Source organism: Chelonia mydas, chromosome 8 (genome assembly GCF_015237465.2).
Source record: "Chelonia mydas isolate rCheMyd1 chromosome 8, rCheMyd1.pri.v2, whole genome shotgun sequence".
Classification (NCBI taxonomy): domain Eukaryota; kingdom Metazoa; phylum Chordata; order Testudines; family Cheloniidae; genus Chelonia; species Chelonia mydas.
In genome coordinates, this window is record NC_057854.1 from 17,931,599 (window position 1) to 17,949,750 (window position 18,152).

General features: G+C 39.0%; 1 protein-coding gene across 5 annotated transcripts in view; it reads left to right on the forward strand.

The window, feature by feature from the left end:
* RBM27 (RNA binding motif protein 27) overlaps positions 1-18,152 on the forward strand; it is a 54,281-nt gene continuing 36,129 nt past the window's right edge. For 4 of the 5 annotated variants that reach the window (XR_006292628.1, XR_006292629.1, XR_006292630.1 and 1 more), the window contains exons 1-9: positions 1-241; positions 3,944-4,062; positions 6,167-6,291; positions 8,683-8,774; positions 9,269-9,462; positions 10,276-10,536; positions 11,186-11,437; positions 14,079-14,213; positions 17,664-17,813. Coding sequence is in view for 2 of the 5 variants with exons in the window: in XM_037907932.2 (XP_037763860.1) it covers positions 183-241; positions 3,944-4,062; positions 6,167-6,291; positions 8,683-8,774; positions 9,269-9,462; positions 10,276-10,536; positions 11,186-11,437; positions 14,079-14,213; positions 17,664-17,813 (1,387 nt within the window). In the remaining 3 variants the exon portion in view is untranslated. The remainder of the gene's footprint in view (positions 242-3,943; positions 4,063-6,166; positions 6,292-8,682; positions 8,775-9,268; positions 9,463-10,275; positions 10,537-11,185; positions 11,438-14,078; positions 14,214-17,663; positions 17,814-18,152) is intronic. The other variant, XM_037907933.2, reaches the window with a different exon arrangement.

The window sequence follows — 18,152 nt, forward strand, 5'->3', positions numbered from 1 at the left end:
CGAGGTCCCGCCCCCGCCGGCAACCAGCAGGTTACGTTGTGTGCGAGTGGTTAGTTCCTGTACTAGGCCCGGGCGGGGGCTGCTGGCGAGTAACTGCCCTGGGGGAGGCGGGGTCCGAACCGGCGCTGGGGGCCTGGGGCCATGGTGTAGCGGAGGCGCCGGGCGGAGCAGCGGGGGGCACCATGATCATTGAGAACGTGGACGCCCTCAAGACCTGGCTGGCCAAGTTACTGGAGCCGATGTGAGTGAGGGGAGGGGGCGGCGGCGGCCCGGGAGGGCAGGGAGCGGTGGGCGCTGGCGGCGGGCGCTGGGCGCGTGCGTGGGCCGGAGGCCGCAGGGTGCGAGGCGGGTTGTGTGGAGATGGGAGGGTGGGGGCTGCCTTGTTGCTGGCACTGGAGACAATGGGGGGGGGGGGTTCCGTGGGGGAGGAGAGGGTTCATGGGGGGCGGGAAACTCGGAGGGTGTGTGTGTGTGTGTGAAATGTGTGGCCTGGTGTCTCTAAAACTGATAATCCACCACTGGCCCCCAATCGGGCTCGCAAATAAACTTATGGGCTCGGCCGGCGAGTTCCCTGGCACACCAGGCCTCTGCAGCCCAGGTCCTTATTCCCGCTGTCCGAAAGGTGCCCTGGGCTGTGCCCCTGGCATGCGGGCTGTGGGGGAGGCCAAGGGGGCAGAGGCGTGAATGTCCACGTACTGGGCGAGTGGCAGGGCCTAGTAGCTAAGAAGTTCATGCGGGTTTCAGAGTAACAGCCGTGTTAGTCTGTATTCGCAAAAAGAAAAGGAGTACTTGTGGCACCTTAGAGACCAACCAGTGTATTTGAGCATAAGCTTTCATGAGCTACAACTCACTTAATCGGATGCAAGTTCATGCGGTAGCTTCTGTATCGTCACGCTCCTATGCTGGCTCATACTTTTCCGTAAGCAGAGCTTCTCCTAGAGACTGTCCTTTGTCAGTGGTCTGAGCGCAGGACTGGGATCCAGGGACCTTCTGTGTTCTAATCATAGCTTTGCTACTGATGCCCTCTTTGGCCTTGGGGAAGTTAAATAAATCTCCCTGGCCCTCTTGTAAAATGGGGATAATAATTGTTTTCCTACTTCACAGGAGTGTGAAAGATGAATTATTTAATGCTTGCACAGGGCTTTGCGGACAGAATATGTGGTACTTGCACCATATTTTGACAGCTTGGGAGTTTTTGGTTTCAGTATGCATTTAATCTTCAGCTGTGCAACATGAGTTCAATTCCTCCTCCCCTGCCTCACAAACACACAATGTAAAATAGTTCATAAAATAAATCTTCAGTCACATTGGAAAGGTGGCAAAAGTTTACACTCAAAATCCACTCTTGAGGATCTTCAGAAAACTTCCCAGGCAAACTTCTGAAGGATTTTGATAATGTGCCATTTTTCTGTAATTACAAAGAGATGTAGTTCTAAAAGAGTCCCTGATGTACTGGGTAAATATTTGTAAAATATGTATAAATGCACACTCCCTTCATAAAATGTTTCCCAATAACAGGGCTTTCCTGTAATGAAAGCTGTGGGACGGGCTTGTTGGGGGATGGAACTATCTGAATTTTCAGTTTTTATACAGAGGAAAATAGAGGCCTATGTGAATTCACAGTTGTGGAATTTATAAGCTATTCGTAATCTACTTTTTATCACTGAATATATTCTGTATTTGTGTTTGTCCATTTGAAAATTTGGGTAGGCCCTACGACGACTCTAGCTACAATATGTTAAATAGCACAGTTTTGTAGAATAATTGTCTGTATACAGATACGTTATAAAAACTGTTGCAGACTCGTTTCGTTACATATTTACACGAAGAGTTGTTACAGACTTTACTAACTCGTATGTAGTTATTAAAAGACGTAAACATTGCTATTACTCTCCACTTTGCCATAATGATATTAGGGGTCTGTCCTAAACCTATAACAGCAAAGAAATAGAGACTGGCTGAAACTTTTCCCCATTTCCTATTACCAATGGATGTTTGAAAATTTAAAGTATAATGTTTGTGATTACAGTGTGGTTCTTTTCTTCTGAATACTTTCGCTTTTCACTTGCATTAATTTTGATAAAATAACTTAAATTGAGAATTACAGAATTATGTCTTTATAAACAACAAAAAGCCTTCAGATGTTTATCTAGCATATTACTGGCTACCATCTCTATTAGATCATGTGTCTTATTATTGATTCTGATCATCTTTCTAACCTGAGCACTTTCAGACTTCTGGTAGCAAAGCTATACTCTGAATGAATTTCAGTTGGAGACCAGAGTTCTTGGCAAACAGTGTTAGAATTTCTTTGTGGTGCTGGTTGTACATTTGAGATCAATGCGGAGTGACTATGAAGCACAGATCCTTTCCGGGGTATAATAAACACTTTATGCAAATTTCTGTTATGTAATAAGCAAGTGCTAGAATATCACAGTGGGTCATCCTGAGAGAAATTGGGATGCTAAAGAGGGAGGGATAAAATTTAAAACAAAAAAACATGTTTGGAAGAGATGGAAGCTCTCCCTTTTTTTTTTTTTTTTTTTTTTTTTGCAACTCCTGAAGCTTTGAAGCTTTTTTTTTTTTTTTTTTTCTCATTAAATTGTACATGGGGACTGGCATGGAACATATCAACCCCATTTTTACAAGCCTTAAAACCTTCCACTTTTTTTTTTTTTTTTTTTTTTTGGATTAACCCTTTTCATTACTGTATTTCTATACGTCCTTTTGAAACATAAAATGTTTTTTCCTGCAACTGTCAAACACTGGAAATAAGTGAGCGAATTAATAGGGTGTAGAGGTGATTGAATATTTAATTGTGAAGTTTTGCATTTTTCAACAAATAATTTGTTACAAGCAAAAGAACTTTTGAGGCCTCTAAACTGTTTGCTATTTCTAGTGTGCTTTATATTGACAATTCCAAAAGCAAGCAAATGTTGACAGTCAAAGGTCATTTAAAAAAAAAAAAAAATTCTAAAATAGTGAACTTAGAATATATACAAATACATACCCCTGGCATTTTGCGGTCCTCTGCATCTATTCACCTAGCTGTTACATTTGTTGCGTTGTATAATGCTTTGCTATTGGCAAGTAGGTTCTCATTTTTGAACGTTTTCTGATGGCTGAACAGTGTAAGATAAAGCAACCTTCGGTTTAACCAGTGGTACCAGAACATTGTAGTACAAAGGGAGGATGTGTTTCTAGTGGTCTTCACATAGCCAAATAAGGGCTGTTGGGCTGAGAGTGTAATATAATTAGTTTGTGATAATAAAGGCACTTTTAGATAGTACTCTCAAGGTAGAGATTTCACTGTGGAAGAAAAGAAAGAAGGTTTGCATGTTGGCTTCATTCTTTTCACTTGTGCTCCTTTGTGATGAAACTGTGTACGTAATACACATTTTTCAGATCTCTTCCTGGTGAGATGTGCTTGGTTAATCTATTCTGGTTGTTAAGACATCATACAACATTTCCACTGTGGAACAGTCTTCCAGGTCATTTTTCTGTAAGTTTCTCTCATTAATGGTGGGGCATAGTTGTTTTGGATGTGCTGTGGTAAGGGGGAGTTGGCCGGAAAGGATAGCATCTGCTTGATTGACCTAAGAATTGTATTGTGGTGGTTTTCACAAGCAAAGCCAAAGAATAAGCACAAGACATGGAAGCTTTTTCTGACATTGTTAGTGGAGCACAAAATAAAATCGAAACATCTCACTGGTGTGCAACAGTGGCAGAAGCTGCTCTGTGGCACTGGAGCTAGGTGCAACTGTGGTGTTACTGGATTGCACGACATTATCCTAAAGGTCCAACAACCTGCATTGCCAGAAGACTGTCTTGATGATGCCTCTATAACTACCATGATTGTCCAGAATGTAATGTCTAGTGATTTTTCAACATTGTTTAACAAAATCAATTTGTATGTTGAAAATTTTTTTCCTCTTCTCTTCAGATGTGATGCAGACCCTTCAGCCTTAGCTAACTACGTCGTGGCATTAGTCAAGAAAGACAAACCAGAGAAAGAGCTGAAGGCTTTCTGTGCCGATCAGCTAGACGTCTTTTTGCAGAAAGGTACTTTTTCTGCTTTCTTTGTAATTACGTAGTTTAATATTCAACATAATTTATAAAATTTAAATGCAATTATTAAATTGTGATTAGTGGTTTACAGTTGGAAGGTGGTTGTTCTGCAGCATAATAGTTAAAGTTTAGAAAGGATTGTATAAAGTTTTGTCATGTTGGGGCCTACTCATCTCTTCCCATGTACAAGTATGTTGCATTCATAATGAGATTTAGCAGGGAAATGAAAGATCAAAGGTTCCAAGATCTGTTTTTTAAACAATTTCAATTGAGTTAAAGCCTGTTAAGCAAAAATTAACACTTAATTTCCTTAAACGCTAGTGGCCAGGTTTGCAAAACAAAATTGGGCCATAAATTTCACAACAGGAGCTATCAAGTATAGAGTACTTCTGAAAATCTGGCCCTTACTTAGATGCCAAAATGGAAGCTCAGTTCCAATTGAAAATCTGGCCTCAAATATGGGTGCTGAGAACTTGGAAATCTGACCCTTAGTGGCCAAATTAGTGGGTCTGGTGGGATGTGTTTGCTCTTAAACATGAGTAATGAAGATGACTAACTTTCACAACCCATGTTTGGAGGATTTGAGGTATTTCTCGGGTGTCTGTTTCTCACCAGTTCCTCAACAGGATGGAGCCATTTTATTATAATAGATCGAAACTTCAGGACTCAAAGGTGCCACTTCACTCCTGTGCCTAACTAAATCCTCCTCCTTATTGCTGGTAGTGAACCCATGCCATCTTTGTAATGTCAGATCAGAGACTTGATATTCTGGGACAAATTTATCCCAGGTGCAACTCCATTGACTTCAGCAGAGTTATACCAAGACTGATATTGTCCTTTAAAGTACAAATGCCCACTTACAAATGTCTGTAAAATAATTAGGGTTGAGTGTGGTAGGAGGTGAAATTCAAACAGCCTTTGAATTTTGACTAAAAAGGGGCTCTTATAGAAAAGTCATTTTGTAAGAACCTCCTTTTTATTGAAAACGGAAGAGCTGTTTGATCTCCCTCCTCCATTTCTGATTTTTTGTGAGAAGCCCTTCCTATTCATGAAGCCAGAATTGAAATGCCATTAAAACCCTTATCTCTTGTCTATGCTTTGAATTTTAATCAAGTTGAGAACAAGCACAGCTCCTCCTGTGTTAACAATGGTGAAAGCTGCAGCATAGACAGCACACTATTATTTTTGTCATCATCTAGACTTGCTTTGAGCATCTTTCAATGATGTGATGATAAAAATGTCAGTGTGTCTACACTGTTGCTTCCACTCTGAAAGCTGTACTGTATCTAGACCACAAATTGCCTAAAACTCTCCGTGTAGGCATGGACTTTGTTTACTATAAGTGTTTTAATTAACTAGGTTAAAGAAAACTGACTCTCAAGCTAGGCCTGCTAGATATCTCAGTGAATTCAGCATTTGAAGTTGAATGATCCTATAAGGGTTATCACTTGTGCACACAATGTGAAAAGTTAATATATCACACACCACTTGCTAATAAATGTAGATTGGTGGATTGTATTTTTGCTTTTTTTTTTTTTTTTAAAGCCTGTTTTTAATGGACTGCATTGTCTAGGGCATGGAAATGGAGATACGGAGCCTCTCATTTCTAGGCCACTGGTTCAAGTGCAGACCAATTTAATAGAGACTGTAACTTAGTACTTCTCAATGGCCTTTTGGGATCCAGTGTGAAATTTTGTCTTGTTTCCTGTGGATGAGTGTCTAAGTCACAAAAATTGCTGCAGTCGGCAGTCTTATTACAGAGACGGAAAATTGAATGAGCAATTGAGATAATTGTGTATTCAGTCCTAAAAGCGGTCCCTTCACCACATACTGAGATGTATTAGCAGGACTATGTGGCGTTGTCCATGCTGCTTCCTATTGTGTACCTATGTCTATAGCTGTATAGAGAACATCATTTTTTAGGGCTGTTATTCCAGTACCTAACACCACTAAAATTCACACAAATTTAAGATAAGGATTTTTTTAAAGGAATGATATTTTGTGGTTGGATTTTGGGGAATTGTCTTACCAACATAGTCCTGACAATAGACTTAAGTCAAGATGTATAATCAAGTTTTGTGTGTATCTTTTTCCTCAGAAACTTCAGGTTTTGTAGATAAACTATTTGAAAGTCTGTACACAAAGAACTACCTTCCTTCCCTTGAACCAGCAAAACTAGAACCGAAGCCTGCAGGTCAGGAAAAAGAAGAAATCAAAGAGGAGGTAATGTTAATTTCCCATCCAGCTGCTGCTGTGAGCTTCTCACACCAGTCCCTCCACCATCCACTTTTGTAGGAAGTTTTTATAAAAACAAAACATGATCTGAACAGGCTCTTTTGTGGCTAATGGTCTGTGCTACCATCTCTGAGCTTGCAGGAATGCTGTAAAGGTGGTGTGCTCTGTCCATTGGGTAAGGGAGCATTTTGTCTCTTTTTGCAGACACCTCCCTTTGATCAATGTGGGAGTAGCATTCCGAACTCTCATTCAGCCCTCCTTGGCAGTGAGGAATGACACTACAATGGACAGATTTAAGGAATGGGGAATGATGTAAAGGCCTTGATAGCTACCTCAAAAGATGCATGTAGATTTCCAAAAGACCACTACTCTAGGTGTAGCTATTGTGTATGCAGTATTAAATGCATAACAAATGGAGTTGTTGTGTTTTTAGAAAAGTTGTTACCAATGAAACATGTTAGCAAGCTTTTTTTTTTTTTTTTAAAGGAATTATCCTGGATATAATACAGCTTTCTTTCCACAGCAGCTGCTTTTTATACTCCTATTCATTGTTGCTCAGAATAATAAAAATAAAATGGAGGCGCCAAGGTGTGTGCCCATCATCAGCCTTGTGCACTTCATTTGTATATTGTACCCCTTTCCACTACCTTTTTTTTATTATATTTATCTTTTTAGGTTGTGTATTCCCCAGGACAGGGAACCTCTTCCTACAAGTTTGTAAAACACCTAGCATAGTGGTGCTCTGATCCTGATTGGAGTTTTTGGTAGAGAATGCAATAGAAATAATTCTCTGTTCTCTGGATGTACTGTCATCATGGTTCAGTGAGATTCACAAGCCTGATTTAAGTGATGTAGTTATTACAGAAAAGAGCTGGCTATATTTAGATAAGGTCAAATGGGATATATGATATTCTGACCCCCTTCTCCTGCTTCATGTGCATGTATATCATGTACTCTTAGAACAACTAGAAGTTTCCCTTCTAAAATCTCTCCTTGATAAGTGAACAATTGGGAAACAAGGCTTAAAACAAATGCCTCTAAATGGATTTTTCATATATCTGCTGTTGTCTGAGAGTCTACATACAGGTATTGGAAATATCTTGCTATACTTTCATAGTCCCGTCTGCAATGTAAGCAATTAGCCAAAGGTCATGGAGGCAGTAACTGATCACGCATTGCGAACTGTCAGTCGGGCCTCCAAAGAATAGTCATGTAATGTTGGGTTTTGGAAAGGGAGACATTTCTCTGCTAAAAGTGTAACTTAGTGTAGATGTAAATCTACACTGTTCAATCTAGCTATTTCTAGATTGCCCTTCATTGTATCTAAGGACCATCTCTTAAAACCAAAATTCTAATTCTGAAATACCATTTGATCCTGAGTGAAAGTTTATCAGACTGCATCCTTATAAGTCTATCACTTCCTTTAATGCCATAACACTTGTATTTAGCTGTAATAGTTCATGTTAGAACAGATCTTAAAACTGCCATTGTTCTCTTGTTTCTAGAATTGAGTATTTGGGTTTCTTATGTGGGATTGCAAGGGATCAGGACATGATACAGCCAATCCTAGACCAGAATGTCTTTTAAACTCATTGTGAAACATTATTTGCTGTACATCTAGAGATGTTTTGGGATTCCTGTAAATGGAATGACACAAGCTAAAATAATGCAGACAAAGGAAGAATCTTAAACTAAAATATAGTTATCTTGAAGGTTTTATAAAAGGTCATTGCTATCTCCGCTGTTGCCATCAAAATTATTAATAATTTATAAGTGATTCACTGTTTGGGACAAAATGGCTGCCAATAAACTTAGAAATACTACAAGGGATCTTTTTCAAACAGACAAAGTTATGATGGAGCTGAGTAAAAGCACCAGTGAAATTGTTTTTGACTTTTGTTAATGTTTGTGAGAAGCATGACCTGTACAGTACTATCCAAATATATGAATAATTTACCACATCCAGAATTCGTATTAATGATGCAACTACATATGAAAGAAGGCCTGCAAAACTGCATAGTTTTAAGTTCCTGTTTGGGAAATCATATGTAGAAGATCCTATTTGCTTACAGTAAGGAACCCTGCAACCAATTAGAGGATGACACACTGTTTTTCTTTAACTTCAACACCTCCTGTATAATATAAATTTAACCCAAAAATAGTCTTCTAATTTTGGAAAGCTTTACTGACAAAGGGAAACTGAAAGCTTTTAAAAAGAAAGACATGAACATTTACAACCCTGCTGCTTTGTTACATACAACATTAAGACAACAGGACCCCATGCTAAAACACCTGCTAGCTGTGGTTTGAACTAAATCTAGGTTTATTTCTTTGTATTTTTTAAAGCTGTTTGTGTTTAATGATGTGTTTGTTAAATAGATATTTCAAGAATCGTTTGAGGAAGAACGAGATGGCAGGAAAAAGAAGTATCCTAGCCCACAGAGAAACCGTTTAGATTCTAATGAACAAAGGTTAGTATTGCTGTTTAATCACAAGATGTTAATCTCTTTCCCTTTCCTTGCTGGCCAGAGTCTTTAACTCTGGATTTTCTCCTCTTGAGCCAGTAATTTTACCACAATGCCTACGCGCTCCTCCCTCCCCTTCTGCCATCAACCTCCAGTAGCTCTTTGATAGAACATAGTCTCCCCTGAGAACACCGCAAAATGTCCCACGGGCAGGTGCTTAGGGATATTTAAGAGTTCCATCTATTCACCCACATTTCAGAAAGGAGAGAGAGTGGAAGAACATTGGGGGTTTTTTATGCACAGTATTAACAGCAGCTGATGATGTTGGCCATTCCAGGAACCTGTTCTTTCTTGTGAGACAGCATGGCAATAGAAGCACATGTTGGTGCCACTGTCTGAGTAGAGTGAGGAGTGAAGAACATTTACCATTTGTGACTCCAAACTTGTTCCGTGGCTTTGTTTCTCTCAATGTATGTGGCTCATACATACATGTCTTTCAGAACCAGAGAGAAAAAGAGAGATGATGGCAAATGGAGAGACTATGACAGATACTATGATCGGAATGATTTATATAGAGACAAATACGACTGGCGAAGAGGCAGGAGTAAAAGTCGTAGTAAAAGCAGAGGGTTAAGCCGAAGTCGTAGCCGCAGCGGGGGTAGAAGCAAAGACCGGGATCTGAACAGAAATATTGGTGAGTAGCCAAAATGTTGCACTGGAAGAACATCTGACCCATTGTAGTGATTAAAGCAAAATGTATTAAACAAACCAAAGTTGGATGCCTGTGAGTTGTTTAAGAACTCTGACTATGGAACTGGCTTGGAGAAGTACATGCTGCTGACATAATTAAGGCGCTGTTCTGTAGTGTAGCATAGTCAAGGGAATTAGGTTTTTTTTAAACTCCATTTTAATTTATTCATAAGTGTATTCCAGGGGATGTATGCTTCTGGTATTGTGCTGTCTGTTGATAAAACATATTGTTGTTCCAAAATGCTGATATCTTTTTGTGCAGAAGTTGATTTATTCCTATAAAATTGTTTCAATTTTAGGAGATGGGGGTTTTTTAATACTTAAATAGAACCATGGCACCGTGTTCCATTGGCCTTGTATAGGGAATCCAGGAACTGAAGCGATTGGCAGAATAAAATGTTGTGGATTTCAGGGTATGTTAAGGAGTGTTTGTCATTCACTCCACATTGGAGGGAAAAGTTGCTTTCATTTTCAAGAAAGGAGAATGGTTGGATGAATGTGAGCTTTGTGAGAGCAATGATCAGTTTCTGAGGTGGAAACTTCTTCGATGCCTTGGGTCTACAGTGCTAGCATTTTAAGAAAAGTAATTTTACACAAACTGTGTAAACATTCTATGTTCTGCATGGTGAATAAGTGAGTTTGTATTACTGTGTAATGTCCACTAACCATCTATGCATTCCATTTCTCCAGGACTTTGATATACCTAACAAAAGCATGAAAACTTACCTGGTTTATTTTGCTAATTTTTTTTTTAAAGCTGAACACAAGGAGAGAGCAAAATTCAAGAGTGAAAGGAATGACATGGAGAGCTCATATAACACAGTGTCTTTGTCATCCAGTAATTCTACTGAACAGTATTCCTCTGCGCAGTCTATTCCCAGTGCTGTTACTGTGATTGCACCTGCTCACCATCCTGAGAACACAACGGAGAGCTGGTCAAATTATTATAACAATCATAGTGTTCCCAATTCATTTGGCAGAAACCCTCCACCTAAAAGACGATGTCGAGATTATGATGGTAAGAAAGCTATCAGTTTCTCTCCAACTTCTTCCCTAGTGCCTCTTATTTCTTACCTCTCATATATTTAAAAATAAAAGAATATATCTACTAAATTCTTCACTAAATGCAAGCAGTAAATGAAGATTAAGTGGTAGGTAGATTATTTTTAATGTAAGGATGCATTATTTTTAATGAGCCTGCAATTTGCTTGGATAAGATTTAATCTTGCTGGAAGTGATTTACTTGAAATCTGACAATTCTTGGCACTGGCAGGAATGTATTAAGTTCATAATTCTACAGGTGTGCCTTCGCAAATACTGAGGGCTGCTACTGGGTGAAGTAAGATTATAGGGTTTGACATAAACCGGGTGATTTTTCTCTCTGACTTCCCTACCTATCCATCCCCCATGTTGCTGTTGAAGTTTGTACACTGTTGTGGAAACAGTTCAGATTCTTTGACGCTAAACTAATATTCCAACTTGAATTCTAGTTTGAAGTTTTATTTAATTGTGTGAAATGTTAGATCAGAAAATGCTGGACTTCTTAAATGCATCTATTTGTTCTTTAGTGAGAAATCACAGAAATAGTGATAGTTGATTAAATCTTATAGTCATCACTTTTGAAGTTCTTGACAAATAGTAATGAAATTGTCTGTCTGTCTTTGCAGAGCGAGGATTTTGTGTACTTGGCGACCTTTGCCAATTTGATCATGGAAATGACCCTTTAGTAGTAGATGAAGTTTCATTGCCAAGCATGATTCCTTTTCCACCACCACCCCCAGGACTCCCCCCTCCGCCTCCTCCTCCCCCTCCTCCTGGAATGCTAATGCCTCCAATGCCAGGCCCAGCTCACAATATGAGAATGCCAGGCCCACAAATACATCCTCGGCCACCACCTCCTGTTGTGCTTCCTGTATCAAGTAAGTTAAAATATTGCAGTAGGTTATTTTGTAGTCCTAATATGAATTACTTGGCTCCTGTTAAAAGAAATACTTATATTTACCCAAAGTAATAGATTGTTCTAGCTTCTTAGCTATCTGTGTACCGTACAAAACATTACTAAAATGAAACTTGGAAGGCAGTTTTAAAAATGTAGTGTTCACAGCACTATAAATGACTAATATGGAAACTAGAGACACGGTGGGGAATCTAACCATTCCCCATTCATCAGTGTAGGATTGAGCATTTAGATTCATGTACTTAGCACTTCAGTCTCCAATAAGTCACACTATAGACTCAGTATAATATATCCCTTTGATTAGTAGATACTCACAACTCAAAGCATGTTTAATACAAAGGAATAGATGCAGCAGTTCATATACATGGGGCTGATTATTGCTGACAGATGACCTTTTTAGGTTAGTCTAGTCAAAAGATTCTCACATTAGTTTGAAACTCCTTACCAATCATATAATATTCAAATAACTATCTTAAGGCAAATGTATGCGGTCACCAAAACTGAACTAGCTTACAGGCAGAGGTTTCAAGTTCTGTAGTTGTCCTACTAGACTTGGTAATAAAGCATATCTTAATATTTTTCAAAATTTCATCTCTTAGCTGTAGAATGTCCAAAATAAAGAGGATGCATTCTAGCACATCGAACACTTCTGGTTGATTATGGTTTTTAGGCTTGTCTGTGGTGGCTGAGTTTCCCTACCCACTTCTCCACTATGTCCCAATGTATTTTGCTGGTTCTGAGAAACGTTGGGGCATAGATTGTGCCTGTGAGAAGAATTTTGCAGAATACTGGAAACATAGATGCTGTGTTCCAGCACTATTTTACTCATTACATCAACACGGTACATGTGACATTCTGTGGACTAATCAGCCAGCTGCTGTCGGAATAGGAATAGTCATACTCCATCAGAACTCTCCAAGCATTCAGCATTTGGGCCTCCTGTAAATTTTTCAGATAAGTGATATTCAGAAAATTGTATGAATGAATAAACCTCAATCTTTTTTTGAGGATTGAGTTTGCTAGCCCCCCCCCCCCCCCAAAAAAAAAAAAAATAGTGCTGTTGACCAACTTGTGTGCAAAACTCAGACTTCTGAAATGACTTCAGGATTCAAGAACTGTTGTGGGGATACATTTAACTTTTATATTTGTATTAAAAATATAAGGAAATTAAAATTGTCTGGATATGGAAAAACATACTCCCCCCTCTAACCACCTACGACGAGTACATCTGATCAGCAGAAAAACTACTTGGAGCTGCTTACCACTTTTTTTTTTTTTTTTGCTCAATAGAAACCAGACTATAGTGCGGTCTGATCATGGTTGAAACCTTCTTAATTGGATGCATTGCATGATTCAGCCACTTTCTGTGGTCCCTTAAAATATGAATAAAAAAAATCAAAGCTGTTCTCAGTTTTTGTACTGGACTTAAGTAAGTAGAAAAGAACATAATAAAATAACTCTGAGCTTGAACACACAAATGCTTCTGTCCACAAAAGGGTTAATTCTTATCCTTGCAGTTCTTTTAGACCTGTAGTCTAAACCCCAGGTTCTCACAACAAAATTTTTGGTGGCCTCAGAGTGTGGCCACCAACTCTTGCTGGTGGCCACTATGACAGTTTTTCCTAAAATAGTTTTTCCTAAAGTTTAAGTAATATATATGCACATGTACCTGTCCAAATCATAGTAATTTATTTATGCAAGGGTTTTTTTGCAAGCGCAATAATAAAAATACCATATGGTTGTCTCTATCCTTTACTGGACCTAAACAGAATAAGGTGCTTTGCATACACTTGTCTGTTTTGTTTTGTGTTGTTAAGCTAGCTGGGAGGCCATGAAAAGTGATATTAACAAACATACAGATATCACTTTTCACAGCAGACTTACTCAGCGCTGGCAAGCCAGAAGACAAATTAAGCCTTGGGTGGGGAGGTGGGTAGGGAGTCAGCAGGGGCTGGAGGTGATGTAGTATATGGGTGGGTGGCCGGAGGCTCCAGCGAGGACTGGGGGTGGTGCACGAAGTGCTGGGGGCCAGAGCCCATGGCCAGAGCCCATGGCCAGAGCCCACTGCCGCATGGCGGGAACCTGCCACCCGCCACTCCAGGGGTGAAGCTGGAAGTCTGAGCCCCACTGCCGTGAGCAAGATGGTGAACTCACACCAGCTGTCTGCTCCTCTGGTGTTTGTGGCTCCAGGGGAGGGTCACTGCTTTGCGGCCCCTCCCCTCCCCATCACCACCCAGAAAGCTGATGCTGGCTAAACAGCGCTATTGTGATCTTGCTCTCAAGATTTTATTCCCCTGGTGGAAGTGATGGAGGATCTGTTCTAGCAAATGTAAGCCCTAACAATAACAGTTATTGTCTCCAGGGGAAGAGAGAGTGCCTTTTAGTTTAAAGCTTTATTCTTTCTGATAAAATATCATTGAGTAAATGACCCAGATGGCGTTTCATATACAGAAAGTTTTTATTGCTCTCAGACTAGAAAATATTGCAATCTCAAGAAACTTGGTTGTAGTAAAGGTTGAGTATAAAAGTACAAACAGTTCAGTCCAAACTTGTTCAGTGTCAGTAGGGCTGTGAAGTCACTGATCTATTTAATGTCATTATAGGACCACCTTTAACACAGTCAAGTTTGATGAATAACCGTGACCAGCCTCGGACAAGTGCCGTGCCCAATCTTGCACCAGTGGGAGCAAGACTACCTCCTCCTTTACCCCAGAACCTACTGTATACAGTATCAGAACGTAAGCAAATGTCTCTTTTAATCTGCCTGGGATAAAGTAGAGTTAAAACTTCTTCTGTTAATGTTGTATAATATAAATGGTGATTACTTTTACTTTCTTGCAGTGCATACAAATCCAAAAACATTCAGTCTGGTGGCTTTCCCTTGGTTAGTGCTCCGTGTGCTGGGGGAGAGAGAGTTTTAGACCAGACTAATAAATCTAGTTCACCCCAGGATCCTCCACATTCCCTGAGGATGCAGAGATCCTATGCCACAGTCACACTGCTTTAAGGAGACGATGCCTGGATGAAATTCCATTTGAATGATGATCCCTCAGCTAGTAATGTGAAACTATCGGCGTAAACCTCAGTATTTACACTGCAACTTGTAATCTAGTGTCACACTTAAACCTCTAAATAGCGGGGGGTGTTTTCCCTCTGTCATTCTCTCAGCCTTATTTTTATTTTTGGCCAGTTTTAAGGCTTCTATTCTTGATTATGGTAACATCTTTTAATTTTCTATTAAAATAAATATATGCAGCTACCAAAATAGACTGCACCTCCAAGTATGTTGGAACCAGAAAAGCAAGCTAGAAACATAAGACTTCGTTTATGTTGTGACTTCATTGTAATTATCCAAAAGATGAACGTGTCCCTCTTTACTATGGAAAATGAAGAGTTTTATATAAAACATAATATATTCAGTTACTGCTTTCATCTGTCTGGTCACTGGATAACCTTAAATGGTTAACTTAAATCCAACAATATCTTTAGTGCTACACTACTTGTTGCCTGTAATGAAGAGTCGATTGGCATTTCTGTTTTCCTTGTTCTGAAGGGCAGTGTTGCTTTAGCTTACTCAGTTACCTTGCTGAAATCGTTGTTCATTTATCTCCAAATACTTCCAGTCCATATTGTCCCCACATGATTGTCCTTCAGTTGCAGGGTTTTTCTTCATGATTGATTGATCAGTCTTAATTCTTCAGATGTTACTGATGCTTTGACACTACATAAATTCTCTTAAATTCTCACTGTTGCCATCGGAATACTCGCTGACTGTGCCCTTGAAATCAGATGGGATACAACAAAGGAGCAACTAGAGGGCAATTTACATATGCTTAACAGAAGTCCTCAGCAGAATCCAGATCTAAACCGCTTTTAAAAAATATCCAAGATCAAGCATTTGTCACTCTTGCTTTTTCTGAAAGAATACATTTTAAAACTTACAGTATGTATTGGGGAAACTTCAATGGCCTCTTGACAATGTGGAAGGCTGGTTTGGTGGATTTTTGATACTTGGTGTCAGATGAATCTCTCTAGTCAGTCATTCCGTTTCCAGGCCATGCAGTATTTACTTGGTAAAATTTCTGGAAACCCTCCAACTCCTGGTTTTGTGTGGGATTTTTTCCTTACGCTTTTGACAGAATGAGACATCCATGATGTGGCATTTGAAAGGACCCACACTTGCTCTGTTTCTCCAACCTAGCTCCTCTTGTGTTCTCGGATCTTAATTGCGATCAGCCCTAAGATAAATTGCCCTGTTAAACAATAATAAAATACCATTTATTTAAATATTTTTGGATGTTTTCTACATTTTCAAATATATTGATTTCAATAACACAATACAAAGTGTACAGTGCTCACTTTATGTTTATTTTTGATTACAAGAATTTGCACTGTAAAAAAACAAGACAGTATTTTTCAGTTCACCTAATATAAGTACTGTAGTGCAATCTCTTTATCATGAAAGTTGAACTTACAAATGTAGAATTATGTAAAAAAAAAAAAAAAAAAAAAAAAAAAACCTGCATTCAAAAATTAAACTGAAATTTTAGAGTCTGCAAGTCCACTCAGTCCTACTTCTTGTTCAGACAATCGCTCAGACAAACAAGTTTGTTTATATTTGCAGGAAATAATGCTGCCTGCTTCTGGTTTACAATGTCCCCTGAAAGTGAGAACAGGTGTTCTCATGGCACAGTTGTAGCCAGTGTTGCAAGATATTTATGTGCCAGATGCCCTAAAGATTGATATGTAACTTCATGAAATATATGGCAGAAGGCGGGTAAAACAGAGCAGGGGACATACAATTCTCTCCCAAGTAGTTCAATCACAAATTTAATTAACGCATCATTTTTTTAACAAACGTCATCAGCACTGAAGCATGTCCTCTGGAATGGTGGCTGAAGCATGAAGGGGCATATGAATGTTTCGCATGGCTCTGAAGTTTTACATTGTTTTGTTTTTGAGTACAGTTATGTAACAAAAAAAATCTACATTTGTAAGTTTCATTTTCACAACAGAGATGGCACTACAGTACTTGTATGAGGTGAGTTGAAAAATACCGTTTCTTTTGTTTATCATTTTTACAGTGCAAATATTTGTAATAAATACACTTTGATTTCAATTACAAAACAGAATAAAATATATATGAACATGTAGAAAAATATCCAACATAAACAATAAAATACCAATTGAAATTTATTAAATAACAGTGCAATTCAAACTGGGATTAGTCCTGATTGATTTTTTTGAGTTAACTGCGATTAATCAACAGCCCTACTTTATCCTTTTTGATTACTATGATCCTTAATGTCTAATTGGAGAGACAAGGTGGGTGAGGTAATATCTTGTATTGGACCAACTTCTGTTTGTGAGAGAGACAAGCTATCAAGCTTACACAAACCTCTTCTTTCAGGTCTTGGAGTCAGATAGCTAAATTCTGTTGGCTCATTTAGGGGGTAAATATTTTTGATCAAATTATTGCCTGATATTTCAGCTGTGTTAGAATTATTTGAATGTAGAACATGTCTTATGTACTACACTGAGCACATAGCCCTTTTCTCAAGGAAAAGAGATTGCACTAAATCTAAATTATATTCCAGTGCCTGAGGGGAAGGAAAGGAGATACCCATGTATTTTGCAGGGCATGGTGGGTAGGGAGATGGACTTTCAGGATGATATAGCTGAACTCTGTTGTGCAGAGTGCCATAAGGAAACCCTATTGCCTGGCTTATTTATTAAAAATAACCCACATGGCTTAAATCTTTTCATTTTTGAATTGAGGAGCAGCATGAAAAAGGTTGAAGTATTAACACACCTCAAACTAGCAACAGTGACAAACTAAGTAGAACACGGGTTTACTACAGAGTTCAGTAATATTGCTCAATTGTTTTAGATTGCAGGCTCTGTGTATTTTCTGTGCCCTATTTTACTCCCATCTCTTCTCCCCATCCAAACCAGGCTCTAATTCTTGGACCTCAGCATGGTTTTGCAGGTCATGGTGGGTAGGGAGATGACCTTCAGGGTGATATAGCTGAATGCTATTTTGCAATCTCTTTTCCTTGAGACAAGGGCTATGTGCTCAGTGTAGTACATCAGACGTGTTACATTCAAATCATCTTCCTCAAGGCAACTAACCTGGAATTTTGGAATTATTTAGAAATCCCTCCTATTTTTTTTCTGTCTCTTGATAGATACGTATGACCCAGATGGTTATAACCCAGAAGCACCTAGTATTACCAGTGCTGGTAGATCTCAATACCGACAGTTCTTTACTAGAACACAGACACAGCGTCCAAATCTGATTGGCCTAACATCTGGGGAGATGGATACAAATCCAAGAGGTAAGAAAGGTATCTTGACACTGCTCTAACTGTTCTTATGAGCAGAGTTGAGTCTGTCATCACTTGGTTTTTCTTTGTTCCAGGCTGAAACTAATAGAGCCTTTGAACTAATGTTCGGGCATAACTTTCACACACTTTAAATGTCAAAGTTCTTATTAAAGTAGAAGATAATTTTGAATGCTAACTTGATCATCTAAAAGTTTTTAAAAAAACTCAACTTATTACTTAAAACTGATTTGCTAGCATGCAGACTAGTGCATAATACAAATCACTTTCCCTCTAATTTTCAAATGCACGCAACAAGCTGTTAGTGCAAAAAGCTTTTAAGCTACCTAATCC